Source organism: Montipora capricornis, chromosome 9 (assembly GCF_036669925.1).
Source record: "Montipora capricornis isolate CH-2021 chromosome 9, ASM3666992v2, whole genome shotgun sequence".
NCBI lineage: Eukaryota > Metazoa > Cnidaria > Anthozoa > Scleractinia > Acroporidae > Montipora > Montipora capricornis.
Window position 1 is genome coordinate 37,836,016 of NC_090891.1, and position 27,798 is coordinate 37,863,813.

General features: G+C 41.5%; 1 protein-coding gene across 6 annotated transcripts in view; it reads left to right on the forward strand.

The window, feature by feature from the left end:
* Positions 1 to 27,164, forward strand: part of LOC138015389 (pericentriolar material 1 protein-like) — a 48,058-nt gene extending 20,894 nt beyond the window's left edge. For 4 of the 6 annotated variants that reach the window (XM_068862411.1, XM_068862415.1, XM_068862413.1 and 1 more), the window contains exons 23-51: positions 668 to 822; positions 2,168 to 2,372; positions 3,092 to 3,399; positions 3,516 to 3,729; positions 4,343 to 4,446; positions 5,114 to 5,348; positions 6,360 to 7,052; positions 7,611 to 7,842; positions 9,464 to 9,484; positions 9,738 to 9,846; positions 11,371 to 11,508; positions 11,882 to 11,962; positions 12,449 to 12,616; positions 13,830 to 13,991; positions 14,589 to 14,642; positions 14,967 to 15,074; positions 15,586 to 15,659; positions 16,161 to 16,253; positions 17,239 to 17,275; positions 18,580 to 18,680; positions 19,581 to 19,851; positions 20,217 to 20,263; positions 21,587 to 21,620; positions 22,644 to 22,690; positions 23,775 to 24,024; positions 24,327 to 24,398; positions 24,566 to 24,650; positions 24,931 to 24,966; positions 25,808 to 27,164. In XM_068862411.1, coding sequence (XP_068718512.1) covers positions 668 to 822; positions 2,168 to 2,372; positions 3,092 to 3,399; positions 3,516 to 3,729; positions 4,343 to 4,446; positions 5,114 to 5,348; positions 6,360 to 7,052; positions 7,611 to 7,842; positions 9,464 to 9,484; positions 9,738 to 9,846; positions 11,371 to 11,508; positions 11,882 to 11,962; positions 12,449 to 12,616; positions 13,830 to 13,991; positions 14,589 to 14,642; positions 14,967 to 15,074; positions 15,586 to 15,659; positions 16,161 to 16,253; positions 17,239 to 17,275; positions 18,580 to 18,680; positions 19,581 to 19,851; positions 20,217 to 20,263; positions 21,587 to 21,620; positions 22,644 to 22,690; positions 23,775 to 24,024; positions 24,327 to 24,398; positions 24,566 to 24,650; positions 24,931 to 24,966; positions 25,808 to 25,857 — 4,184 coding nt within the window. In that variant the 3' untranslated portion in view covers positions 25,858 to 27,164. The remainder of the gene's footprint in view (positions 1 to 667; positions 823 to 2,167; positions 2,373 to 3,091; positions 3,400 to 3,515; positions 3,730 to 4,342; positions 4,447 to 5,113; positions 5,349 to 6,359; positions 7,053 to 7,610; positions 7,843 to 9,463; positions 9,485 to 9,737; positions 9,847 to 11,370; positions 11,509 to 11,881; positions 11,963 to 12,448; positions 12,617 to 13,829; positions 13,992 to 14,588; positions 14,643 to 14,966; positions 15,075 to 15,585; positions 15,660 to 16,160; positions 16,254 to 17,238; positions 17,276 to 18,579; positions 18,681 to 19,580; positions 19,852 to 20,216; positions 20,264 to 21,586; positions 21,621 to 22,643; positions 22,691 to 23,774; positions 24,025 to 24,326; positions 24,399 to 24,565; positions 24,651 to 24,930; positions 24,967 to 25,807) is intronic. The other 2 variants (XM_068862414.1, XM_068862416.1) reach the window with 1 other exon arrangement.
* Positions 27,165 to 27,798: the final 634 nt, after the last annotated feature.

Consider the following 27,798-nt stretch of genomic DNA (forward strand, 5'->3'; position numbering starts at 1 on the left):
ATTAGAAAAAAATCCTGGTTGCCCATTGGGAAACCCCCTGCAATTAAATGCACGCCGTTTTGAAATGCAATTGCGATTCGTTGGAGCTTCAGAGTATCCCATAGTTTGCCTGTGGTTTTTTTTTTTTTTCTGGAAATCTGGGTTTAAGTTTTAGCATTTTCAAAATAGAGTCTTCGTTCTCCATCGCCAGTTACATATGAATTTTCCTATCTGACAATTTCTGTAAAAGCCACAAATATTCAAAACACGGGAAAATGCTCAACTGAGGCAAATTAATTATTATTAACTTTACACTACTATCAGACATTGACAACAGGAAACCATCGAGTGAGTTGGGTGCTGCTTTTTTTGACCAAGTTTGTCTGTTGTTTTTTCTTCGGGCAACAAACCTTTTCATTTTACCAAAAACTAGTCGCCCGGTAAAGTTTCTGGTGGTCTAGGACGACCGGACGACCGCTAATTTCAAGCACTGTTTCAAGGCTGCTGCCTCACAGTTCCGCTGCTCCTGCTGTTAAAAGTGGCAAAGGTGAAACTAGACATTTTTCTTGTCAGCAATGTATCAATCCTTTTGTTCAGTGTGAGGTCAACTTATGTGCACTGTTTAGTTTGCAATGAGATGTATAGTCCATGATGTCCAATTTATGTTTGAATTTTTTTCCCTAATAAGGGAGTGACCAAGAAGCCGTTTACCAGAGATATCTACGTAAACAGACTGCCGAGCTGGATCAGCTGCAGCAAGAGAGACAAAGATTGCTTGAGGTACAACAGGAACTTACAAGGCTGAGCCAACAATCAGAACCTCAGAAAACAGTAGCAACACAGGTATGACATAAAACAAGGAATGACAAATGTACCAGTGTTTATTAAAGTGTGCAGGTGTTAAAAAAAAAAGAAAAGAAAAACATTAAAAAGACTGCTCATATAAGTGATGCTCTCTGTTCAGTGCAATTTAAACCTCCAACATCTGTAAATACAGTCTTGAAGAATGGTTTATTTATTTTGGCACGTGTTAGTGATATTTCATATGGAAAGTCCACTTTCATAAATGGCGACCACATTTAAATTTGAAGTAGGCAGCTGAGTTAAGTCTAGTAGCCGACTGTATCAACAAGGAGCCGCTAGACCCCTTCGTCTAGGGGGGTGTGGGGGCATGGTCCCCCAGAAAATTTTGAAATCTGGAAGCTGCGAAATGCCGATTTACAGCGTTCTGGTTACCAAATTGTGTACAAAGATAAAGGAAGATTTCTTATCAACAGCGACACTGAGTGTGCAACAATGATAATTTCCAGCGAAGAGAGATTTGGAAAACCACTTCAAAAGGAAAATTAACGATTTAAACGTTGTATGGCGTTTTGACAACTTCATGTTATCATTACTACCAATTTCATGCTGCCGTGAACGGCAAACTTTTTTGCGCGTTTTTTCAAGCGCGAATTGAAACGTTTCGGTTTGTCTACACAAACCACAATAATTTTGTTCGGTCAACATGAGAAATCAGTTCTGTCGAATGACAAGAATGTTTCATTTTAATCTGAACGAACAAAAAGGCTTAACCATTGAAATTAAACGAAACGTTTATTGTTTTAGTGGAAAACAAGTCTTGATGCAACGATTACCCAATAAGAACCTGTTTTGCATAAAACGTCTTGATATGTTTGCGGACGTAACTAAACGTAATTGAATTAAGTAACAAAAATGCGGCGGTTGGTCTAGGCAAAAATGCCGTTCACTGTAGCTCGAAGATGGCAGTATCAAATCTGATAATTACTTTGAAATTGAGATTTAAAAAAAGTAAATTGAAGTCCATCAAAAATGAATTTTACTTTAGGTTTGAAGGAATCCTTCAATTAATTCAATTTAGGGGGAAAAGTAGGCGACTTCTCTGAGCGAAGTACCCGACGCTTTTCGTCGGCCGTTGGTGCTTATTGAAATCCCTGTTTTGTATTTATGTTAATTAGACCTACTGTCCTCATTTTGAAACAAATATTCTTTTGAAATTTGCTCATCACAGCGAGGCTAGAAAGGCTTATTAGCATTAAAACAAAGGGATATTTTATTTGGTCGCCATTATGAAAGAGGTCTATTGACTCTGGTACTAGTTCGTCGTGAAGCCGCTTTTGAGCACATTAGTGATGACATAATTATGTTTTGTCTCTTCTTGTTATAGACGTTACAAGAACAGCCTCTTGCTTTCTCGCCCAGATCATCTTTTAGGAATGATACTTTCACAGTTGGTAGATCAGAAGACACAGTTGCTGTAGCTGCAGCTGCTGTCAACAGGGAAATATCAACCCAGACTCCTTTTTATGGGAGTGACCTCCAAGCAGCAAGATCCGTTGATTCCAGTGAGCCATCACGGAGTGCTCAGCATGGTGTGTAAATTTGTTTTCTTTGAAGAGTTCAAGGACCATACTTTGAGTTGCGGCTACCCATGAATTTAGCTGGAAAAAACAAGGAGCTTTAATTTACAATACAGCCTGATCAAACCAGTTCGTAAGACATTTTTTGTACATGTATCTCTAGACTTTTAAATGAAGGGAAAAAACAAAGTTTAGTAGGTTGGTCTGTAGAAAAATACAACTTCTCCACATAGTGTACAATACTTTTCCTTGTTTGTTTATGGTTAACATAAAAAATTCGCTTGACAAGCCCCCCCAGGGTAAAAAAGTGTGCCCGTCGCAGATGTTTCTTGCAGCCCAGGACATTGGTCACTCATTTGGTGTTTATTAATATTGTAGTTATTGTCTACTCATTAGAGCGGTTTTGAAATAAGTATCGTAAAACCAAAACCAAAGTAATTACTTTGGCCAATCAAAAAGGACGGAGACAATCCAGTAAACCAATCAAAACTCTTAATTACACGTACCCGACACAGAGCGCGGGAAAATGTGCAGGCGCGAGCCACGATTGGTTTTGGTTTCACTTCTGATTGGTTGAAAAAATGGCGCGAGAACTTAGAACCAAGCACTGAGTGAAGTAATGCAAAACCAAAGCAATTCTCTAATTACTTTCGACAGTCAATTGAAAACCGCTTTAAGCACAACAGCAAAGGTTTTTGGAATGTTGTAGAATCTTGTTGTTTTCTTGGTAGCTCGACCAAGTGCATTGGTATGGTCAGAACTTAGACGTCAACGAGAACTGCATGAGGAAAAGCTAAAGAGGAGAAAGCAAAAGTTCTTAGAGAAACGGAAGAAAGCTGGGCTGGATGATCTGTCGGAGGGAGGGACCTACTCAATCAGGAGTGGTAGGAGTGGCGATATTGATGAAGGGTTTGGCGTGAGCATGATGAGTGCCGACATCACAACGGCAACCTGGGGAGGCTCCACACAGCCTAGCAGTACACAGAATGATTCAGCTGTATCAGCAGATGAGTCTGATGAAGAGAATCGTGGGTCACAGGTAAAGAGCTTCATCAGGGCTGTCGATCAGGGCAATAGTCACGCTTTCGTTATCAATGCATCTTTCTTAGGAGCATTCGTGTTTTTCATTCTCTTGCTTCAAATATTTCTTTGTAGATCCCAGTTGAAGTGGAAGATGATTACCCAGATGGAATAGTACAAGCAGAAGAGGAGGAAGAAGAGCGTCTGGAACCGGAAGCCTTCACAGGAGGAGCTGAAGCAGTGTTCAGGAGCCGGGAACGTGTGCCTCGCATTTCTGCCTTCAGAGGGAGCGTTGATAGGGCGTTGCATCCTGGAAAGAAACGCAAGATTGATGGCACCACTTTACAAGGTAATAACAGTCTTGAAAGGTGCATGACCATGCTTTTAGTCAAATTTTCTCATGGAGTTAAATGTAGTTTAACGGAGCCTGTTATATACCTAGACTTTCACTCAACAAAACGAGCACTGTGATTGGTTGATTCTTGGTCACGTGCCCCTGATCAAATTCAATTGTATCCCGACTGGGATACAATTCAGCAGTTGTTGTCCTCGTTTCTTTGTTTTGTTGCGATTGTTGAAAGGAAAGTATATATAACAAAGCACTTAATGTCTGGTCCCTCGGGAAACTATTGTAGTTAGTTTTCTTGTCCCTCGAGTCCTGATGGTTTCCTCGACATCGTTTAAGAGCAGATTTGGCTCGTTTAAGCGTTCCATCAATATTGCGCAAGTTGAGCAATTTTTTTTTCTTATTCGAATTGGGCCAAGCCACCATGTGAGTGCGCAAATTTTGTCTGAAACAATCAGAATAGATGCTAGAATTGTAGAAGTGTACAAGACAATTTGAGCAAGGCCACAACAAAGTACAAAATTTAAAAAAAGGGAAAAAATGCCATTAGGGTACGTAATATGTCCACTTTTATGTCTTACACGAGGCATTTCAATGATTTGTTTTTGTATTTTAGCAGGTGGAGGCAGAAAAAGGGACAGAGAAAGAGAACTTACTTTTGAAGACTGGCCCAGAACTTTCTACTTTGACAGGAATTCTCGAGGAAGGATCAGACAAGAGGTAGTTCTTGTCACGCTAAGCGTACTGTTGAAGAAGTTACTTTTTGGAAGATGTTTTGGTTTCCTGAAACAGTGATTTCTTATCAATTTATTAAATTGGCTTTTCCCAAATGGTGACTTGCTTTTGCCTGTTTTTATGTTTGGCAGCACTGAAATACTTACCCTGAGGAAAGGCAATCTATCAACAAGCCCAGGCTTGGTTTAAGAAAGAACTTGAGTTAAGCTTGAGGATCATCGTAGTCATGAACGCTACTTAATTTAGCATTAACGAAAGGAAAGTCTGAATTTTTCAGGCTTCCCTTTTGTTACTGATAAAGTAGTGTTTATTACTGTGATTATCTCAAAGCTTAATTTGTTTCATTCCCGCAGTTCAAATGTATGTCTTGGATACATTGTTCCTTCAGAAAAAAACAGAGAGTACTTTCCATTTGTCAGAGCTGACCGGCCAGACCGGGCATTTGGAAGGACCAACTTTGTAACGCCTTCAACTTGACACACTTCGAGGATAATATAGACACTCCTCTGGAAGAATGCAAGGGATTCTCATGCAAGTGATCCTTCAAGTTGTTTCATTTTCTTTGCAAACTGACGGGTCTGGCCGACCAGTTCTGACAAAAGGAAAGCACCCTTAGTTTTATCACTCAGGCTCGTGTAATAATTTCTTGCAGAACTTTACTCCTGCTGAGCAGCTTATTAAGGAACGAGAGCAGGAACAGTTCAGTTTGGAACGCCAGGCGTGGGAGAGGCACTGTGAGCGGCTGCATCAGGAAGTCTCAAGCCTAACTACCCTCTGCAATGGACTTTTGAGGGATCAACAGTCGTTAGTCTCCACCGTAATTGGCAGAACTGTCCCCAGTGGTCCCTCTTCGAGTCCTGGTAGCTTTCCCAACATTCCAGGTCTTGGTAAGATTCACTTACGATGTTGCTACAATCTTGGACAAAACTGGTTGGGAAAATTTCACACACCGCTATGAAATGGTCATTCCCTAATTTGTTTACGTGATAAAAGATTAACTTCTTTTTACTTTAGAAACGGTCAAAGGCTTTCACAGTATTTTTCAACGCATTAGCAAGATTTGTATGGGAGAGAGAGGGGGGACCAGTAGACGTTGTTTGTGAGTGTTTGTCCAATGATGTTCACGCCGGAATGTTTCCCAAAGGTTTTGTCCAAGATTTTGGGTCTGTACTCGTGAAGTTTTTTTCAAGATCTCGTTTGGGTTTTTACGGTTATGTCCGACTTACGACCCTTGCAACTCTGATAGGAAAGTTACGACAGACATCCCAGCAAAGAATGACAAGTAGCAAAAACTTCTAGATCGTATAGTCGAACAGAAACTGATAATTGCTGTCCTTGATTCAAGATTTGAAAGATCTGGTGCTGTTTTTGCAGCTGGTTACGTTTTTCTGCAATGAAGTTTGCCGTGTAGCCATTGCGGCTCAAACTTTGTGACCCTAAGCAACAACTTTACGCTGAAAAATATTCTTGGTGTCCAGATTAAGAAAATTTAGTCCAAGCCATTTCAAGCCATGGACATGTAGCAAACCAATTGCCTGCAATGAGGTTGTAACGAAATTAACAGGCAAACAACGCGCACACGCCTATTGAGAATCAAGCAACTTTGCCTTCTTCTCAGTGGAGCAAAACTAGACAACGGGTATTAATGGACCGGAAATTGTGGGCTGAAATCGACTTGAGAAATCGTTTTTTGTTGAGAAAGGAAAACTTGAGTACACGGAGAAGAATCCTCGGAGCAAGAAGCGTTGCCTCTCGGATTTGTTGTGATCATTCTACTCCGCTATCATCCCTCCTCCCAAAGGAAAAGCATGTACAAAAAAATCCCAGTAAGTATAACAGAAACTAAAAAATAAATACCATGATTTCGTATTTTGTTGACTATCTGATATTCGTAATAGGTGGAAATCCGTTTGAGCAGTATCAGCAGCGGGAGCAGGAAGCCTACCAAGGACTCCAAACTTTCTTTGATCAACAACGCTACATGCAACAACAGTACCAGATACTGCGGAGCCTCAACCAGTGTTACGCACAGCTTCAGCAACAACATCAAGATATGGCTGTCCTCCAACAACAGTTTCAACAGCTCTTCTCCTACAACCCTTCTCCTGCAGTAAACCAAAACAGTGCCTCGCCCAACAGGCCTCAAACTGCTTCTCCCAATATCACTAGCCACGCATCACCAATGTTCATGAACCTGCCATCCAGTAGTTCTGTACCACCTCCTTTTTCGGCACCACTGGTGAGTCAGGCTCCGTTCACATTCCCTTATCAACCACCTTCTTCGGCACCAGTGTTCCGAACTGGGTGGCAGCCATCAAATGAAGCCGTGAGAGCCAGTGAACCAACTGAGAACAGGGAGGCATCCGAGAGCAGAACAACACAGGATCCTTGTGGTGTTAATCCAGACACAGGGATACCAAGTCCAAGAGCAGGTGCTCGTGGTGGACACCCTGTTGAGCCTGCCCCTGCTCCTACAGCCATGGCCAATTCAGTAAAGGTGGTTCGAGAAGTTGGACCAAGCACATCAGGGCTGGGACTTTCCCCCGGTAATATCAGGCCTGGACGTAAATATGACCCCAGCTCGTATGAAGGTGGGTGCATAAATCACTGTTTACACAAGTCATTATTATTATCATCTGAGCATTTTGTATGAGTTTCCATCCTCACACATTTTAATTTCGTTGATTAAGAAAATGATGCTATGATATTTCTGCGATTAATTAGAGTTTTGGCGGTTAATAATGAAATCCCTTGGGGTGGTCCACAGTACTCGGGGTACACTCTTAATTTGAGACGTTCTTGGAATTGTTCTGGCAAGGCGATCAAATTCAAAGACACTAAATGTGTCATGATACAAACATGGATTGTGTCTACAGTTTTTGATGTCATGATGGTGTAGGATTAGTATCAACTCGTTCTACAACTGCATGAAAGACGCCTTTGGAAAAATCTCTGTTCAAAAATGGCTGGCCTGGGTATAAGCTCCCGCTAACCTTCATGAGGATAGGCATTTGTCCATAAATGGAGCCAATTGCTTATGGAATGTGAAAAATAAGACAAGTCAAAGGCGACCTCTTTCATAGAGCTGCCCCCGCTATCTTAAATAGAGTAGATTTTTATCCTTGCAAACTCTTCCTTCGGTGTTGCAGAAGTCGCGGCAACGGGTGCACCTGCCTCCAAAAACGAGAGCAGTGAAGAAGTCATTGGTCGAGCGTTCAACACTCCTCTAAGAGCCTCAGCGGTAGCCAACCTTGCACAGAAGGACAAGTCGGCACAGAAGAGTGCAGGGAGACGTTTGGCCCATAAACTTGCTGCCGAATCAGTTGAGACATCCTCAAGAGCTTCAAGCATACCAGGAGAGGCGCAGGATGTTGCTAGAGGGTGAGTCTCACGTGACTGACAGTATACAGCCAAAACTGGATGAGAGAGAATATTCCGCATTGAATTTGCACAAGCCTCGTGCATTCCTAATTTGAATGTTCATCCTCTGTACTCGAACATTTTCCCGGATCGTTCTCTTTACCAACCTACAGACTTTTTTAGCTTTGTGGGTTTTGTTTCCCATTCTTGACCACGTGAGAGGGCTTCCTTGTGTTTTTCTACTAAGTTTTGCGTACATATGCACGTGCGTAAGACGACATTTGAAAGGAACTGCTCCCAAGAGTAACGTCACGTGGTCTGAAATGGGACTACAAAACCTACAAGCTAAAAAGGTCCATTGTTGGTTTGCACTCACGTGATCAACGGCCATGTTTTTCAGCGAAATTTGCATAATAATAGAGTTCAATTCCCTGAGGACACCAACATGACGGCCACCAACATAACGGCCGTGACGTCATGTGAAAACCGAGAATTTTGTGTTGTATTCTTTTGCAAATCCCTATTACGCTTGTTCTCATAAGCCAAAACCGGATTTACAATTTAAATTATACTGAAAGAGAGTAGGTGGTTTGCAACCAATCTCTTAAGACACAGATAACAATGCTGCAATGTACAATTGCTGGTGGACGAACAAAAGGAGCCAATGAGAGATGTTTTGTTTTCTTCCCGACCAACATGGCGGCGATGACGTCACGTGGAAAACCACCTAAAGTTCCCAAAAGAACACACTGTGTTCCCTAAGGATTCCCCATCGATGAGTAAATACGTCTGTAATCTGTAAGTGTCACTCTTCGGAGGAAAAGTGTAGAATTTCAATCATCCCTTGAATTTCCGGGGGAAACCATGAAAGTGTGGTTGAAGAGTTGAAATCGAACCCTTTACTCAGTTCAATCAAAAAGCGCATGATAGAAGATAAATTGGAGTGTATTTTTGTAAGGACACTGGAATCATACTTTTAAATTGTGAAGAGGATACTCAAATGCCTATTCTCGTTGCTAGGCTAACATACGTTTTTTCGTCCCTGCATACCAGGGGAAAGGAAAGGAACTTTATCTAAGTGTCCAGTCGTTCTAGCGCTGGAGCACTAATTGGTGGCACTGTAAAGTGAACTAGAAACAAATAGACGCAATCAAATCGAATGTTCGGTTTTAGAGGAGAGGGGAAAATTTATCAGAGGCGACTTATGGAGGGGACGGGACTTATCAAAGGCCTTTCGTTGTTGCCAACATCGCGTTTGAAGTCCCGCTATAGCATTTGTTTGATGGTGGCAATCTGGCCTTATATCTTATAAGGATTCCCAGTGGCATGTTATGCCCAAAAAAACTTAAATTGTGAAGGAAACTGGTCTAGTCGACATAGAATGATGTCGGAGTTCTCCCACAGATTCAAATTTTCCTTTTCCATATTCGTTTCCTTCAACCATTTCACCCTCAATTGTGACACTGTTGGATTTAATCTGCCAGAGTATTTGAATGGGGAACCCCTTTGGAGAAAACGGTTCAACCTTTTTTCATCCAGAGTAGTTGCTACTATCCAAGTTTTTGAATTGCATAGAAGTCTGACGTTTATTCCCTTTGTTATTGCTATGACTAATTATTTTTCTATTCATTGTTTACTGCAGGTCATGGCAAGACGCTGATAGGTATGTTTCTCGTCAAGCCAACAACGTGATATTCTATTTCAATACCGTGATTATTTTAAAGAAATTCTAATAACCTTCGATGTGATTGAATTAGAGATTTTCTCCTTTAGCCCAATATATATATATACTGGTCTTCTAAACTGGCATTACTCTTGTTTAAACTGAAATACTCTATTGCGTCATTGCCTAAGTGAACGAATTTGTTGTTACTTTCTGGTAAATGTCGTATCTTCTTTTTTTCATTGATTTTCAGGGCATCGGAGGCAGGAAGCGAATTTTCCCTTTTTGAGGCACTTAGAGATTCAATTTATTCTGAAGTTGCTACACTTATTTCTTTAAACGAGTCTCGGCCGCATTTTCTGGTGAGGGAAAATTGAGTTCGAACCTTTGAGGTTAAAGCCTCGTCCACACGAGCAATTTTTGTGTGGCAAATACATTTGATCGTGTGGATAGCAAAACAAATAATTGTTGACAATTCACAGTTATGTGGGTCAGCAGTCCCTTTGGACAGCAGAGACAAAGCAGAAACAAGGCGAGGTTGCCTGGTCGTTCTGCAATGGCGCTCACTCATAAGAGGCAGGAATTTGTCACATTTTATTTGTCGAGTCATCTACACGAGCAATTTTTCGTATTTGACAACTTTTATTTGCCACATAAAATTGTTACATAAAAATTGCTCGTGTAGACGGGGCTTTAGTTTGAGAGACCTGTGTTGAGAAGCCCTTAATCTCTAGTCTAACAAGGCTCGAGTATTAAGAGCGATCTCCCCGCCAAGTCACATTTATGCAAACTATTGTTAGCATTGAAATCTGGATCAGTCGATGGAGTTGCTGAAGGGCGCATTGGCATACAGTCACTCAAGTGTGTTTACCCTGGCTCCTAGTTCCAGCCTCTATTGATTGTATGGATATTGTTCACATCAAGTGTTAGTGAGGTACAAATCTTCATGCACTGAACTGTCGACCATAAACATAAACTTGGCTATGACGCTTGATAGCACATGTAGTGCATGATAATCGGTGCATTGATTATGATTATCGGTGTATTGATTTTTTTGGGGAAGCAGATTCTCGACCTAACTAGGGCAAGATCTTCAGCTGTGGTGATCTATCATAGCGGAGCACCATGGCGTAAGATTTTTTGGGAAATCTCTCCATGCGAGAAATTTTGTTTATGACGTCAGCGTACGCCCGACCGTGGAGACTGTCGGGGTGGAGGTGGGGAGCGAGCACTGTGTCTGGGGACGGGAGAGTTCGGGCCATTTTCCTTGGCGGGAAATCGCGTGGCAGCGTTGCATTTGGCAACCCACTTTTTCTGGCGGGAAATCATTTTAAACTTTAAGGGCGTGTTCGATTGACCCTATTCCGGAATAAGAATACTTGGAGTGATGATTAAAACGGTATGTTTGGCCCGTTTTGAAGCTGCAAGGATGATAAAAATATGTTTAAAATAGCATTTTAGAAAATGTTTCACAATTTTAATGTGAATCTCCGCAAAAACGAAGGATTTCCAACTTGTATTCCATGTATTCCTATTCCGGAATACAGTCAATCGAACGCACCCAAAGTTTACATCCACCCTTTGGCTGAAGCCTCAGGAAGACACTGAAACACTCAGGATCTTTAAAAAACCGCTGCCTTATTTTCACGATTGCAACTTCTCGTCTTTCCAGATAAGGACTATAAACGTAAACCTCGTTTCTCCACTGTCGCTGAAAAAAATCATGTGGAACGTTTTATGACTCGTAGATTATTCACAAAGGGTAAGGCTCATACTAGTAAGCTCCCAGTGTTGTGGTCTTTAAAGGAAGCAATATCAGAGGGAGTCTTGAGGTGAAACGTCTTTTAACTTATTTATATATTTGTTTATTTATTTTTTCTTTTTAGCTCGAACTGTTCAGGGAACTCCAACTGTTGACGTCAGACTATTTGCGGCAGCGTGCCCTATACGCTTTGCAAGACTTGGTGACAAGATTTTTAACCGAAGACTCCATTGGTACAGAAGGGGCAGCATTACAGCAAGCAGTAAGACTGCTATTGTACACAGCAACACATTCTTCTCCGAAACAGAAATTTTACAATAGGCCGTTTCCGAGTTCATGTCTGCCTCCTCTTCAAAACGAGTTTAAGTGTGAAGTTTTTGTGATGGTAATTAGTTCTACATTACATATGAATGAAAACTATTTTTTTATAAGAAAAAGAGTCGCTTTAAAGAGGAGGCGGACATGAACTCGAAAATGGCCTATTTGCAGGGCGTAGCGGTTTTTAGAAGACTTATATCCAAGGGGGCTTTTAACTCATCGAAATACATTTTACATTTCTTGGTTTTCAAGTTAGCTTTAAAACGTCAAAGAAATCAAATCTAACAAGTCTGGTTAAATTCTTGATTTTGCCGTAGCGGTTCCAGGAGTGGCTTGGATCAAACTCAGAACTGACTCCTAGTGAAACTGTCGAGACGTTTGAGGACGACGAATCAGAGGTAAGACAAAGATGTTGTTTCTTCGGCAAGCTGGCAGGAAATATCAAGCCACGGCGAAAACAACGCTGAGTTGTTAGTTTCAAGCACGTGTGGAGGAAGCCGGAACTCTCCTGGGGCTCGCTGGGCGTCTTATTGGATGCGAAAGTGATACGAAATTCTTCACCAATTTTCACATCTTGCCCTGTTGTTATTGTACAAGAGCTCTTTTTGACACCATTACACATCACAATTATTCAAGATGGCGGCGCCCGCGAAATTTGAACTTTGAACTTTACTTGTCTTTTTTGTTCTTTTTCATACAAGTACTTTTTAAAATTTTCTTTTACATAGGATTGATTGCGAACATTATTTTCTCCGGTTAAAAGTTTTTCTTAAGTAGGGGTCGCGTTGGAAATTGACTTTCAATCCCGTTGCTTTGTGGGGAGCCTTTTTCCAAGATCAAACAGGCGTGACTACAAATAAAATGTTATTATTTTGTTCCGATAGACGAGAGAGGGTGAAGTTCCAGCACCGGAAACCGTAACAGAAGGAATCTATGACTATGTGGAAAATGTAGAATCAGGAAGCACCCTCTCAACTCCTACATCAAGCCACGCGGGAGACGCACCATTTGCTTCGGAAGGATTGGGTGATACTGTTATCCACCTCGATAAGGTAGGCGAAGTAGCACGGACAGAGGAGTTAATAGGGAGCTTAAGCACGTGCGTTTTTGAGACGCGGACGGCAACCGGAAGTGAGCTGTTTTCCCTTTTGATTTGTCTTCACACAACCACATTTACATTGCCAAGTATCTTTCTTCATCAGAGATGATTAGTATAAAAATCTGGGAAACACCACTGTCCTGGCACGCAAAATATTCTCTTCCGGTTGCCGTCCGCGTCCTAAAAACGCGCATGCTTAAAGCTCCCTATTTACGTGAAGATACGACAGTTTTCAAGCAAGGAACTGTATTGTTACGCATTGTGTCATCACTAGGGAGTTAAAGAAACAAGGACAGCTACGGCAACGGCAACGCCACAAAACAATGATATGATTGGTTGAAAAAGGAAAAGTAATATTGCTACACCTAAGGCACGCATTTCGGCAAATAGTTTTGTGGAACTCTGCGTAATAACGACATGTAATCACCAAGTTTGAGGTTTTGGCAACGACATGAGCATACAAACGTGAACGTTTCAATGTCTGCTTTTACCCTGAAACCGCTCGTACCCAACTTATTTGTAGGATACTTCAACCACATTATACGACGTGAACGAGGTGGAATAATGGTGAAAGACTTCAGCCGTGTTCACGTTGGGTCTCGATTATGATCGAATGATAATCGAGTTAAATATGAAATGGGTTCACGTCAACTAATTGCAGTCCTTGATTATAATTGGATTGTAATTACTGCGAACAACCTCAAGAGGGTTGTTTGAAGTAATTACAGTGCGTAATTGAACAGAATGGCGAACACGTGGTGGTATGACCAGACGAAACTTCTAATCGCTTTATGGAGCGAAGATTTGGATTTGTCGTCCTCCATTCTCGGACGCTATCCTTGGTTCTCTTCTCGCCTCAAGCATGGTGATGATAATCGTGGCAACCACGCGATGCGGCGCCATTTTGTCTTACACTGCGAGGTTACCCTGTCTGTTGTATTTGAATTTTCGCAGATGTGAACAGAACGATAATTGAATCAAATTGAATGGAGTATGATAGCCTAAATTATGTACTTCAGTTGATCATAATCAACGTTGACTGTGAACACGGCTTTACATTAGAGCAAGGTTATATTTTAAGGTGACGTTGTAGTTGACGTCACCGTCATATATCTTAAAGATGAAATGAAAAGTCCCTTGTTCTTTGTACCTGGCTTCGTTTACAGGCGCTAAGTCGAATGCGCGAATATGAGAGGCTGAAAACTGAGGGTAAACTCAGTGAAGTTGTTAGCAGTGCATCCATCCGTAAAGAGAAACTGGTTAAAGATGACGTTACCACAAGCTCAGCCGGCGACGTTGGAAGTGAATCTTCCGTATCGGACGTGCAGGTTTGTGAGTAATGAGCTTTTTTGCCCCGACATTAATTTCAGATTTTGACAAGGATATCTGTGGCACAGTCTCCACGGTTGTAACGCAATATCCGTTTAATAACGTGACTTATCCAGGGTACTTCGCATGACTACATGTGGTCATATTTTAACAGCAGGTGTAATCTTCGTTTTCGCTTCTGGTTTGCATGTTTCTCGCTACGATTGTACAAGTATTTCCCTTACCTAACGTATGGTTTGGAATGTAACACGTCGACTGGAATCAAAGGTGTCAATTTGGAGAATATTTTCGGTTTTAACAGAATTTTTCTGGAACCACAGGGCGACTTACATACCCAATTCCCACAGTCTCAATTTTAAAGGGAAACTAAAATCTCTGTTTGAAAATGGGGGATGACGATGTGGTAAAACCATAATCCTAACACAGCTATTGTGGTTGTAGACTACGTTAGTGGTCACCGTCTGATTGTAAACCGACGGTTACACCTTCCGCTGTTCAAAGCAGTAAGGATTGAAGCATTAGCCGTAAGCGGCGATTAGAAACCTTATTGAATCAACTTTACTTACTGCCAGCACTTATGTTTGCGTATTCCACAGTATCCTAGGATCGATACTCAAGCCTTGGACCACTTAATCAAATCCATCATGTCGGTGAGTACTGTATCCTGTGTTCATTTGGCCAATTACGAAAGGTTCCTAGGTAGTATTCGTGGCTGTGGTGCTGTAATCGTTTAGTGCAGTAGGAGGGATGGGCACTAGAGATAGAGAGACCTTTATCTTGATTGGAAAATTGTATTGATTGAGTAGTTGTCAGGAAGGGAGGGGGGGGGGGGTCGAGAGGCTGATTGCAAACTGCATTGGACTAAATCTGACTCTGCAGTGCTACAGCAAGCTCGATCGGGATGGTGTTAAAATGCATCTGTATTTTCGTTTGCTTCCTTCCTCTGTTCATTGTTGAAATAATTGGTTTTTCAGGAAGTGATCCCCTATTTGAATGAACACATGGAAGATAACTGTACCACGGAGTTGCTTAGTTACATAAGAAACCTCGTGTTATCAAGAATCCAAGTCGATGAAGAACAGGTGCATAACTGTGATCTCTGCATGATATATATCTGAGGGGCTATTTGTAGTATTGCCCCTATAAGGGTCAATGAAACAAAGAATATGAATGGATATCACAGATTTATCGCTTTTGTTATGTTGCGCACTTATTTGGTTTTTCACTTTCGTCAAGCACTGCAGCAAAAGCGTCTTAAATAGGTCACCGCAAACGTTGCGATTCGTTGACTTTGGTCCTTTTTGTCGGGTTCTCTTTTTAACGGTCCGCTGTCACTGTAAACATGATTGGCGCAGGCAGAAAAAGTGAAACTATTAACTGAAAGTTGAGCTTTTAGAGTCATATTTACGAATAACCCAGTTAGCACTTCGACTGACGGGGGATAAGCAAGTTGTCTTTTTACGGCATAATAAAGCTAGTGATCAGAGGAAGTACTTAAAGGTGGGACTTGATACATTACTAGTACGTCACCCAAACTAACCAAACGCCTGTTTGCTTGTTGTTTAAATCACTTTGATTCTTTTGTTTCTTAAGGAGTTTGGCAGGTTCTTTCATAAGCAGCTCGCTTCCATTCTCCAGGATTCGCTTTCCAGATTCAAAGATAGAAAGTAAGTCTGGACTCCTTTTTGGAATGTTCTGGCTCACGTAGGAGCTAAAGTTGAGAACTATTGTCGTCAGGTCACTCTTTTTGTTTAAAGAGAATGATCTTGTGCGTAGACTTTTCCTCGCTTGCATGGCTGTTCTCAATTTTTCCTGCTTATTTTTATATCTAAGACGCATTTCCACGGAGTCGATACTGCGCTAGCCTTTGGAAGCCAAAAAAATTCCGTACAGAGTTTGTCTGATGTTGTTTAGTACAAAGGTTTATCTTAGTAGACGCTGTTCCCCGGAACAGATGTAGTTCTCATCAGCTTTTCCACGTCAGCTACCGATGATTATTTTGGCTTTGTAGATGTAAATGAGACCACAACGCCGGGTACTAGGTGTCCTACTCTTTTTCTAAGAGGGACATACACATGTCCCCAGTTATCTTAAGGTTTTCATTGTTGTTTTGGCCGGGGTTTCAACCCTTGACCTCTAAAGATCTCCTAGTATTGTTTGTTTCACAGAATGAAGGACGTCGGTGAAGATATGCTGGTTGACATGTCAGAAATTCTCTTCAATGAGCTGGCGTTTTTCCGCCTCATGCAGGACTTGGATGGGTAATAGTTACTAATAATCTGTCATCGTCGACTGAGTAGTCCAAACACTTCAAACACCACGCTTTGCATAGTTTCATCAACTCAAAATGTTGAATAGTCTGATAATTTCTTTTTTTCTCTTTCTTTTGTTTCAGTTGAATAGCCCATTTCAAAGTTGCTGCTTGCCTCAGTTTCAAAGCGAGTCTTAATTTTGGTGCGCAGCCATTCAGATTGAAATCTGTCGCGTATTCTTGTGCAAATTAAACTCATTTCCCTTTCAATAGTTGAGCACCAAGACTCACTTCGAAGCCGAGACAAAGGCAACACGGGCTACACTAAAATGTATAGATTTGCATTTCTGTTCAAATATGCGAAAAATAATTCCTATCAACCCTGTTCAGGGGTAGAACGCTCTGTAAAATATAGAGAAAGCTGCCAGTGGCATTTTTGTAAGGGCCGGTTTACACGGTACGATTTTTGTGGCATGCGACTTGACTGACTTGACTTAGGGCCGATTTACATGGTACGATTTTTGTCGAATGCGACAAGCTTACGGCAAGCGTACGACACGACTTACGATTGCCGCAGCGTTTTAAGACATGTTTTAAAATGCTACGACATTTTTCTGACGTACACGCCAATCGTAAGTCATGTCGTAGGCCTGTCGTAAGCTTGTTGCATGAGACAAAAATCGTGCCGTGTAAATCGGCCCTAAGGAGAAGCTCTGAAGTGAATTTTTGCCATTTCATTAAGGCGTGGTTTAACTGAGACGTTGAGCAAGTGGTCCAATATAATACATTTTTTGCATTCTTCTTTAACAACAGACGATGGTAACTTATTTCATGATACAGTTCAATTGCAAAGTGTGAAGTAAATAAAATGGAAAAGTATTTGAGGTCTCCATGGATAAAAGCGTATCTCTGCTTTTAACATCGGTGCGAAAAAGCGTTTGTTGGGAAAGGTTGCTAATTTCCTTCATTTCGTGCTACCTTTTTAATTCCTTCAGGACGCGAGGAGCAAGTCGTAGACCAGCATGGCGTCAGGTTGGTAAAGGTTTATATCGTTAGTAATCTGCCTTAACTTTATTTTAAAGGATTCCTGTTTTTTTCTGGTTTAACAGTATTTTTAGTATGGAGCGGTTAATATATCTTAATCTTAGTTTACAGGTTTGTTTAATTCGTCCGTCACATAAAGGAAAGTGGTCTTTGTTGGTTTGGGCGCAATTAGTGTTTCCTGTTATATAGTGCCTCGACATAAGTGCTACGCCATGACATACGTGCTACACGGCCAACGTTTTCAAAAACGTATTCGTTCCTTGTACTCGTACATGTTCATATCCGTGACTTTAACATCTTCAGTTCCCACGGCCTGCTCCCGTCTGACCTTGTAGCTCAGTCGGTAGAGCAGTGGTGATCTAAGCCGAAGGTCGTGGGTTCAATTCCCACCCTAGTCAGAGTTTTTCTCTTTCCTTGTGTGGGCCCAATGCCATTAGTAGGGCTAACGCTCACATGGTTCATATGGGGTAGAAACTTAGCCTTTGACAGTACACTCTAATCAGTGAAGTCTGTTCATATACTTATTCTTTTCAAGTTGAAATATTGTTCCAATTTGGAATTTCTAGTGCAGGATACCTATTGATGAAATACTGACTCTTCCTCATCATGTAATTTATGTATTCCAAACTTTTCGATACCAACAATTGCAAGGAGGCAAGGAGGGTCCGTTTGTGGTAAAAAGGCAAATGCAGGGTGATGGGAGATCATCATCAGTTTTGAAGCTTCGGTTGTTAGGTGTCTCAACACTCATTATCGTGGATTGTTAGTTGTTACTACAGAGGTTTGGCATTTCCTTTCCTTGAACCGGGAATCTGAAGGATGCTGCTTGTCATACTAGTATTTAAAATTCTCTTATTCTAACTCGTCTCTCTCTTTTGAGAAGTTAGTTCTGCAAATTAAAAAATCGAAAGTGGTTCAGCGTTGTCTGTACTTTTATCGACAACGATATTCGACAACACAGTGGTCAAAATGTTGTGGTTTTTTCCCGCAGTATTCAACGCCAAAGAAAGTGTTTATTTCAGAGCGTGGCCAAAATCATGATACAAAGAAAGAGCAAGCGTTGTCCATAACTTTCTCGCAATATGATTGGTTAAATTTGCCAAAATGAGCGTTCCTGATTGGCTATTACATTGCTTGACCAATTGACTCGAGCAGCGTTGTCTAGACTCTTATCGACAACTGCAAATTAGCCAATCATATTGCGAGATTACAAGCAATTGTGGTAAAAACTCAATTTGAAATCGACGTTTGCCTTAAACACGAAACTAAATCTTTCTATTATCATGTGTCAGGGCTTTGATTCTGCCAGCACTGATACAGGAACAGGACAGGACGGGGACAAAGAGGATGGTGATGAGACAGACGAAAAGGATAAGCAACACACTGAAAACAGGTCCGGTCCAGTTCTCGAAATTGTATTTTGTCATATAGTAAATCTTAAACCCGGTAAACCAACAAGGAGATTTATTTCTCAGTAGATGACCTGGGGATGACTCGCGCAAAGCCAAGTGCTTTTAACATTTGTCGGGGTTTCAACTGTCGCCTCGAACCTAGTCCGATGAACCGGCGTGAGAGCCTCTTACAACTCAGTGCAAGAGCGGAGTAGATTTGGGAAAGTCAGAGTTTCGACTCTTGTTCGGGCATTCGGATTTTTTCCAAATATCCTGAAGTCGTGAAAACTTTACTTGTGAATACTGTAATGGCTAGTCTGACAACGGTTGTTTCATCGCTGCCAGGGCGACTCTTGAGAGATCTTCCTGATATTCGTATGCGATATAAGGCGAGATTGCTCTTACTGATTTGAATGCGAGATGTTCAACGAGTTTGCCGAATATCAGAAAGGTCTCTGAAGAGTCGCTTGGCAGCGACGAAACAACCGTTCTCAAACTACAATTGTAGTTACAGCCTGTATTCACAAGTTATTCACAAATTTTCACAACTATTATCCTCAAGCCACATTAATAAATACGTCCCAAGGTTCCGTCTTGTTAGAGGGTAATGCGAACCTTTAAAAAAAGGCGTACTGCCACCGGAAGTGGTTTTGCCCTGTATCATTTCAAGTAAAGTGAATAGATTCAGAAATACAAATTTTGTGGCGTCATTGCACGTTTCAAGGGGAAACGACTTCCTTTCGGTCTCTGTCCGTCTTTAACTGAAAAAAAGAAACTCCTGTGCATTTTAAAGTTCGTTTATTTCGTTTGTTCATTAGGTCGCGGCCTTATTTGTTCACTGAAACAAAAGAGGTTTTTTTCTGTGCAAACGTAAAGTTCTCTTTTTCGTCGTCTTCTCCTAGTGCTGTAGAAGAGGAAGGCGTTGAAGGTACCAATGAACGCGAAGAAGCCGAAGGTGAGGAAGAAGAAGAAGTAGAAGAAGAAAGCAGCGATGAGGAGTCGTCCTCTTCAGAGGAATCCGGGGCTGAAGACGAGGGTGCAGATGATGAAGGACCGGAGGATGAAGAAGACGAGTTAGATGAAGGTGATGCTGCTGCTGCTGCAGCTGCAGCTGCTGCCGCTATGCCACTCAGCAAGGAACAACAAGAGGCCGAGGAGGAAGAACTTGGAAAGGTTTGTTTGTTTGGTCATCTGCCACTTAATGGAAGTGTTGTTGTTGTTGTTGTTGTTGTTGTTGATCTTGTGGTCGGTGTAATTAGTTCACATAAAAGACAAACAGAAATTTAAAATCCAAAGAAGCAATGGGAAAGAGCACGAGCAACACAAAACACAGCCCATAGCAAGACAACTGAAAAGCTTGGTTGCATTTGTATAGCAATCAGGTGAAAAATAACATACTGATTCGATGGACAAGTTCACCGTCTTCCGAGCCAGTACGAAAGGTGAAAGTAGCAATTCGGGACAGTCGCAACGTAAAAAAATATTAATTTTGGTATAAATATGATCTAACAATTTTCTTACTGTCTCTCTTATCGAAGGTACGAGATGATGTAATGGCTAACAAGTTTGAAGATAAGTCTTCAAAGTAAGATTTCCTTTCCTTCAACTGTACTTTGAACGTGATTTGACATATGACACTGAAATTCCTGATAAATCATTAATTGTGAATGGTTATGAAGTTGTTCATATTGAATATTCACTCCCCTTGACAAAAAGGCAACATCTCATGCCATGAATCGTCTTGAACGAAACTTCAAGAGCCTTATCACAAGATTAGGTGTTCCTTATGCGATCCCCTTAAGAAAAATGTATTTTTGAGACGGACGGGAACCGTAAGTGGAATTTTGGGCAGTGGTTTAGACCTGCCTTGGAGCGAACGCTACCAGTTATATTCAATAAGCAATAACCAGTTCAACTGGTAGCGTTAAGAATCGTTTTAAGGAATACAGCGCACATTCGGTTGCCGATTGTCGCAAAACTTTAAGTGCCCCTGTGACCAAAACCAATTCTAATTTTTCCTTGAAATTTTGAATTAAACACTAGGTAAAGGTAAAGGTAAAGGTAAAGGTACAACGTTATTTAACGTCGGAAGTTCCTTTACTCTCTAGAGAGTACTCTCCCAGGAAGCCGACGGTGCGCTCATTTTACCCCCCTCTTTCCATCAGTGCTCCGTTTTAAGGGTATTTAAAGCTACTTAGGCTACACTGAAAGGAAAGAAGTTGAAACAAGGATCTGAGATCCGGGGATCGAACTCGGGGCCTTATGCACCAAGGCCGCGCACTAACCGACTGTGCCACCCTTGCTTCGACCAAAGGTTTAAACCTTGATTTCAAAAAGACACCTGTTTATTTTAACTGGAATTTTCCTATTTAATGGTCCGCCATTACTAAATTTAAGATCTTGAGAGAGCTGGATCGAGAAGAAAACGACGTCAAAGGCGTGTGTACGCCACAGAATTAACATGCAGCACGGGATTTTTGGGCTTTCAGACTTTAAAACTCGCGTTTTCCGTGTATAATACGCTGCATTCACACGCTGAAATTTCAAGCTAGTGAACCTTTGACGTCACTTTTTTCTGGACCCAGCCCTCTGCGGTCCAATCGGTCAGTTTTGAACGTGAGTAATGACGGACCCTGAAATCCAAACGTTACACTCTAAGTGAACGACCTTTGGATAAAAATCAAAGCTCAAGAATTTGGCAGTCAGGTGATAATCAAACACACTTTCAAAATCTTAAGGAAAAAAGGAAGTGATTTTTTTTTTATCACAGGGGCACTTTAAGCTCAGTAGTAGCTGGTAAATGAGGCCAAACAACCCAATGACAAGTCTTTTATGCTAACACAGCATTTTACTGACCATTAATATCCGCTATACTTTCAAAAAAAGTGTTGTCGATTTTTTTCTGTAGTTTACAGGATCACAGCAGTGTGGATTCTCCACAGGTAAAGTATTACTTTCTTTCGTTAACCGTAGAATACAAATACGAAATTATAGTTTGCCCAAGCAGATCCTACATTCCATGCCAAACTTTGAATAATATCTCATCACACACTTGTGAAATGCATACAGTCTTGGATATTAATTAAGATTCCACCCAAACGTCGTTTTCAATAAAATCCAGGTCTAGTCTAAAGGTGACGATACGTACCTTGACGATACGTTCTTCGCGGTCTCTTATTTATCATGTTCCAATTCCAAAAGAATTAAATCGAGAATTTAGTGTATTCCTATGCCTGAACAATTCCGAAAGAATGCGCTCTAAAATTGTGTTCCAAAGCCTTGGCGCAAATTCCGTTTTCTAGCATCGAGGAATGGATTTAATGTAAACGTGAATGCCGCATGTAACACGCACCAAATTGTCTTTTGTCTATTTTTGTCGGTGCCGAGGTCTTTTGTCAAGAATCTTAGGTAACTGTTTTTCTTGCAAAACGGCATACCAGTGCCGTCCGATTATTAAGAACGCTTTCATGAACGGATGAAATAAAGTAAAACCTGGAGGGTTTCTCGAACGTCCCGATAACTTTTCGGGCCCGAAAAGTCATGTGTGAAACTGCCAACCGCTTGTTTTGGAAAGCTGATCTTTTAACATGTTTTTAAGATAACAACGAGATAAATTACTGTGAAGTTTGACGACTTAAATCCTCTCCGTTCTTGAGATACAAAGGGAATTGTGACACCCGAAAATGGCCCGTGAAGTTTCGGGACGTTCGAGAAACGGGCCCCTGGTTCGATTCCCAGGCTCGGCGTCATTTCTTTTACTTTGCTCCGAGGGGTTTTTCTACCGTGTTATTCCGGTTATCCCCTCTACTCAAAAAGCAATTTTTGATTTGATTCTACTTGAGTTAATTTGAGTTGATTTCAATGTTTAGGGCCCCTGTGCTACAAGACATGACACTTAAATAAAGTCCAAGTCCTTTACCGTTCTTTTCATTTTCTAATGATAATTTGCCTTTTCCCTTATGCAGTGTGTGAAATTAGAGTTGTCAGCGAGTGAATCGAAGCCTTTTTCAAGGTAATGGTGATAGCTACTTTCTTTTGTCAGTCTTCTGTCTTTGTGAAAAGTAAAGGAGATTGCGTTCAGTTACTAGGGAGTTTTCCAAAACCGGACGGATACCGGAAGTGAGACTGTTTCCCCTTTTTTCTTCCGTCACAACAGCACAAGTGTATTGCTTTTTGTCCTTAATGTTGTGAAGGCTATCACTAAGATAGCTTTTCGTAGACATTTGATCGAATCCTTTGCCCAAGAATGCTCAAAGTTCCTGAAGTTCAAGGTCTTCATTTATCCCAAACACTTTGGGGTGTGTTTTATTTGAATATCAACGAGTACGAATATCAATGCAGGAGAGGGTGTGATCGAACGTTGCAAATTGCTTGACAACCCAACGGACAGAACATACAAGACGACTTTTGTTCGACATTCATTGTTAGAAGATTGTTTTTGGCGTGTTTTATAACAACTATAGAACGTGTAACCGGGAATGAACATCGTCGTGCAACAATGCTAGTTGAACATGTAGTTTGTCTCTGAGAAGAAAAGCACAAGCCACTTAGTATGTCTTGCATTAAAGGAGCATTGATTTGATTAAGTCTGCTACGAGCCTAGAAGGCCAATCAGGCCGGCGGTTAACTCCGGTTTCTGTAGCATGAAGCGACTAGGAGTATTTCTACTCCCCCCTGGATGGGATGCCAGTCCATTGCAGGGTTACCGCCAGCATTAGATTCGCTGGTACCTATTTATTAACCTGGGTGGAGAGAGGCACCGTGAGAGTAAAGTGTCGTGCCCAAGAACACAACACAATGTCCTCGGCCAGGGCTCGAACCCGAACCGCTCAATCCGGAGACGAGCGCACTAACCATGAGGCCACCACGATGAAAGGAGCATTAATACGTGTTAAACAAATGTGATTGTACACCATTGACAACTTAACTTGGTGCAAGGAATTGAACCGGAGTCGTATTTCTTTCTTATTTCACGGAAAATTGTGCACAATACTGAAGCAATCAATACTCGAACCATGATTGTCGTCAGATAAAATGACATTTTCACTCGTTTTGACTTCAAATGCGTGGTTAATTTCATCATTTTGCCGTTGTAGTTTTGGAAGCGGAGAAGAAGACGGGGAAGAATCATTTGACGATTCTGATGCCCGGCGGAAGCTCGCGGAATATCAGGGCAGTACGGCCGCTTCCGCTTCCGTTAACAGCGAACGACAGGCGAACAATAGAGATGGTTTAACTGACAGTGAAGAGGATGGAGCCCCGCAAGATGAACAGCACCAGGCTGTGGAGGCTGCAGCTGCAGCAGCCGCAGCAGCCGGGTTGTCACCTTATATTCAGAACGGACAGGTGAGGTCTGCCATCAACGGTCTGAATGTGCCCTCACTAATTCAATGGTCGGTCAACGGTCTCTTCTTTTCCAGCGGTCATTCGCTTTCGATTGGCGGATTTCGATTCCCTTTGTTGGTTTCTTTTTTGGACAGTCTTCCAACCGTCACCGCAAGTATGATCGGTGGCAAGGAAAAAAGAAGCAGTTTAAAAGTTGAGCTTCACAGCGGTCAGCCTGTTTATAAAAGCCTGTCCTTCAGCGTTTGCATTTATTTGATTGTATGTGTTACCAAACTCACAAATATGGATTTTTGTGTTTTCAGGTCTCAAATGGTCAAGATGATGGCGATGTTACCCTGGACGACCTTCCAACTAAACTTACTGGGTTAACAGAGGTATGCAAACAAATCGCCCCTTACGAAGCGAAAATGCAGGTTCCAAAGTCAACCACATAGCTATCCGGGAATATATTATCTTTCCTTAGTGTTGGGGCACAGCCATAATAAGCATGAACTTTAGATGAAATACTTTACTAAAACAACGTTTCGCATTGTGTCCATAGGCAGACCTGCAAGCTCGAATTGCTGAAGAACAAAGCCGCAGTGAAGGTTCCTCGGCTGTTCTCGCACATCTTGATGAACTCCCAGGTATGTGTCGTGCGGACAGCTTATTTGTACGTCGATTACGATTAGGTGGATTGTTAACTAAAGGTCGGAATGACCAATCAACTCGTCTTTTGATACGTATTATTTTTTGTAATTTCTGGTTTTCCCTATCCTCTTTACATTGTGACTCAGTCCTCGGGACTTCTTTTTAAACTACAACTCATTTTAAGTCTGAGCTAAAAATAGATATATTTTATTTACTTCCTTATTTATTCGGTTATTTGTTTGTTTATTTATTTGTTCGTTATTTTCTCCGTTTCAGAACTTGCCGGAGATCCTGAAGCTCTTCGTGAGCCAGGTAACTTCAGTACAGTAGCTTTCACTAGAAAGGGCCTGATAGTTTGGCAGCCAGGAATTCGTAGCTATCCTTCTTTTGCTGCTCCGGCAAAATTAGTTGTTTCGCAGCGTGACTGACGGTTTGTGACGGTACACTATTGATGGTGATGGTGTGCTGTGTCCTAGTTGCTTGTCAAATGGCAGAGGGATAGATAGAAACTACTCGAAGTTGCAACCTCCACTTGTCGGATGGATGTTGGTAAACGGCTTTAAGTAGACTCAAAACAGAGGTCTGTTCATTTTACGCACCTTCAGTTAAACGTTGTCGTCAAGGTAGTCAGTGCTTGAGTCACATTTATTCGATTGTTTGCAAGCCTGGAATTAGCTAGTTCCGGATTGTGCAAGAAGAGAAGAGAAGAACTGAGTCCAGATTCAAGGGGATAATTTTATCTTTTTTGGCAAATTATTTCCCCGAACTTGGACTCTGTTCTTGCTTATTAATGGTTTGCATATGACGTCACGGCGGCCATTTTGGTTTACAGAACAATGCTGTAGAATGTCTTTTGGGAATTTGACTCTATTATTATGCAAAATCTTGTGGAACCATTTTCTATTGTTTTCTACACCAACATGGGCGCCTCATCACGTGGATGCAAACCAAGAATAGACTAATTTCGATATATTAAGATTCAGTCGAAAACAAAAGGCATCATCTCGAGGCTCTGGGGAATAAACTCGTACAAATCCTTATATTTATTCCCCAGAGCCTCGAGATGATGTCTTTTGTTTATCGAAATTGGTCTGTTGTGTCCGCTCTTGAAATAATTTCATCAAGAGTTTGCTCTTTATTTTGGTTGTTGCAGAGTCGTCCGAAAGGCCAGTGAACGGTTTGCATCCGGAGCAAGATAAATGAATTTCCCGCACCAATATTTATTCAGTTTGGAAAACCTTATAGCGCATGAGTGTTTGCATACTTGACCGAGCAGGCCGCCGTGAATGCTCAACAACCACCCGTATTGCGTGTTTTATGGTGCGTCCTTCTGGTGAAAGTGGCTGTTTGTTTTACGAAGCATTCCGTATATTTTGACCACCAATTTTGTTTGAATGTTGTGTTGAAGAAGCTGTTAACTGGGCATGCGTATTTAATTAGACAGTGGAGGTCATTTCCGGGCATGTGGAGACAGTTCAAGGATCAAGATACGCATATCACGCATGCGCAGAAAAGACATAGTTTATCTTATTCACGATGCATAAACGTAGCGCGGTGCCTGTCACATGAACATCAGATATTATCCCTGTACGTCAAAAAATCAAGAATCGACCGGTTTATTACAGATGGTACCACACCCTTTTATTGGGTGAACCTTTTTTACGTGATCGCAAATCGTGCTCTTCGTTCAAAAACTCAAAGGTTTTATGTGTCATCCTGCCGGATTTATCGTTTCCGAGTGTATCTCAGCCATTTTGCCACAGAAAGTCCAGGGTTAAAAATTATTATATTGGTCGCTTGTTTTACTTCCGTGTAAATGAGACCTAACAAGTACCAGAAGACAGCCACTCGCAAAGAGGATACCTCCTCCTGCGTCATGAGACAGGATGAGGATCATACAAGTTGCCGTGGCTCCGTGTTTGATAGCTGGATGTCATTATCGCTTCTTATTTTAAGACTTTTGCGCCGATTAATTCGAAACTTAAGTTCTCCCCCCCCCCCCCCCCCCTCCTTTTTCCCCTTCCTGCTAAGCATTTGACTGCTTTCTGTGCCTGAGCAGGGGTCAGTCCGACCGGGAACAATGTTTGAACCGGAAGTTTCAGCTTTCAAATATCAATTTTGTTTCAGTCGCTCCAGTTCGAGGAACTGGTCGTTTTGAGAAGTTTCAATGCCCTGATGGAAGGGATGATAAAGTTTCGAATTAATGCACGCAATAAAGCGAAACTTCTCTGAATCTTCATAAACCATTCATTCCAAAAACTCTTACGAAAAATGCGATTTCTAAATTCTCAAAACGTTCAAATAGGCGGCCATTTCTCACGCCGTTTTCTTGGTCTTCTCTTTGCCCTCATTCAGCAAAGAGGACGTGACGTAAGTCGTATCAGTTTGCTGGTGAGTTTGTGATGCGCATGCTCATTCAAGGTCAATTTCGCCTTCCACCAGTTATTAATCTGTTTATTTCACAATTGTTCACCATTAAATATTTAGATTAAACTTTGTAGATTAACTTATTTCCCTTCAATTCTTTGTGTGATTTCGATGTTACTGGTCAAGGTATTTCGTGTGGGTCGCATATGTATTAGAACAAAACGGGTAGCCTTTGAAAAAATGTTGTTGTTGCCCCATAATACAGAACGGGACATACAGTAACTGCCTTTGTGATGAGTTTCTTTAGTTTGTATCTTGTTCAGGTACTGGTAGAGGTGATGCTTATTTATTGTACCGTTAAAAAAGAAATAAAACATTTGACTGATTTGCAAAGCTTTTATGTGCTAATGAAATTCAAGAAAAAGGGTTTCATTGCTCAAAGCACGATTTCCATTGGAAGGCTGTCGAAACGCAATATCGGAGGTTAAAATCTTCCCGGACTCGGGCTCGGTACCTAGGTTTCGGGTCAGCGTTTTACTTCACTCACTTCTTAGTCATTAGAGACCTTTAGCTACGGGTTTATTTTCTCAACCACAAAGTGCAGTTTGAGGTTAGCTGTTTGCCGTCAGAGGTAAGGACGTTTCTGAGCATTTAGCAAGACGTTCGCGCATTTTCTCGAAAAACTTGGAATTTCTCGAGTTGCTAGCGCCATGCTTGTTTTTCCATTCCCTTCCAACGTTGCTTAAATTGCCGAAAACTCTTAAATATGTCACCGCA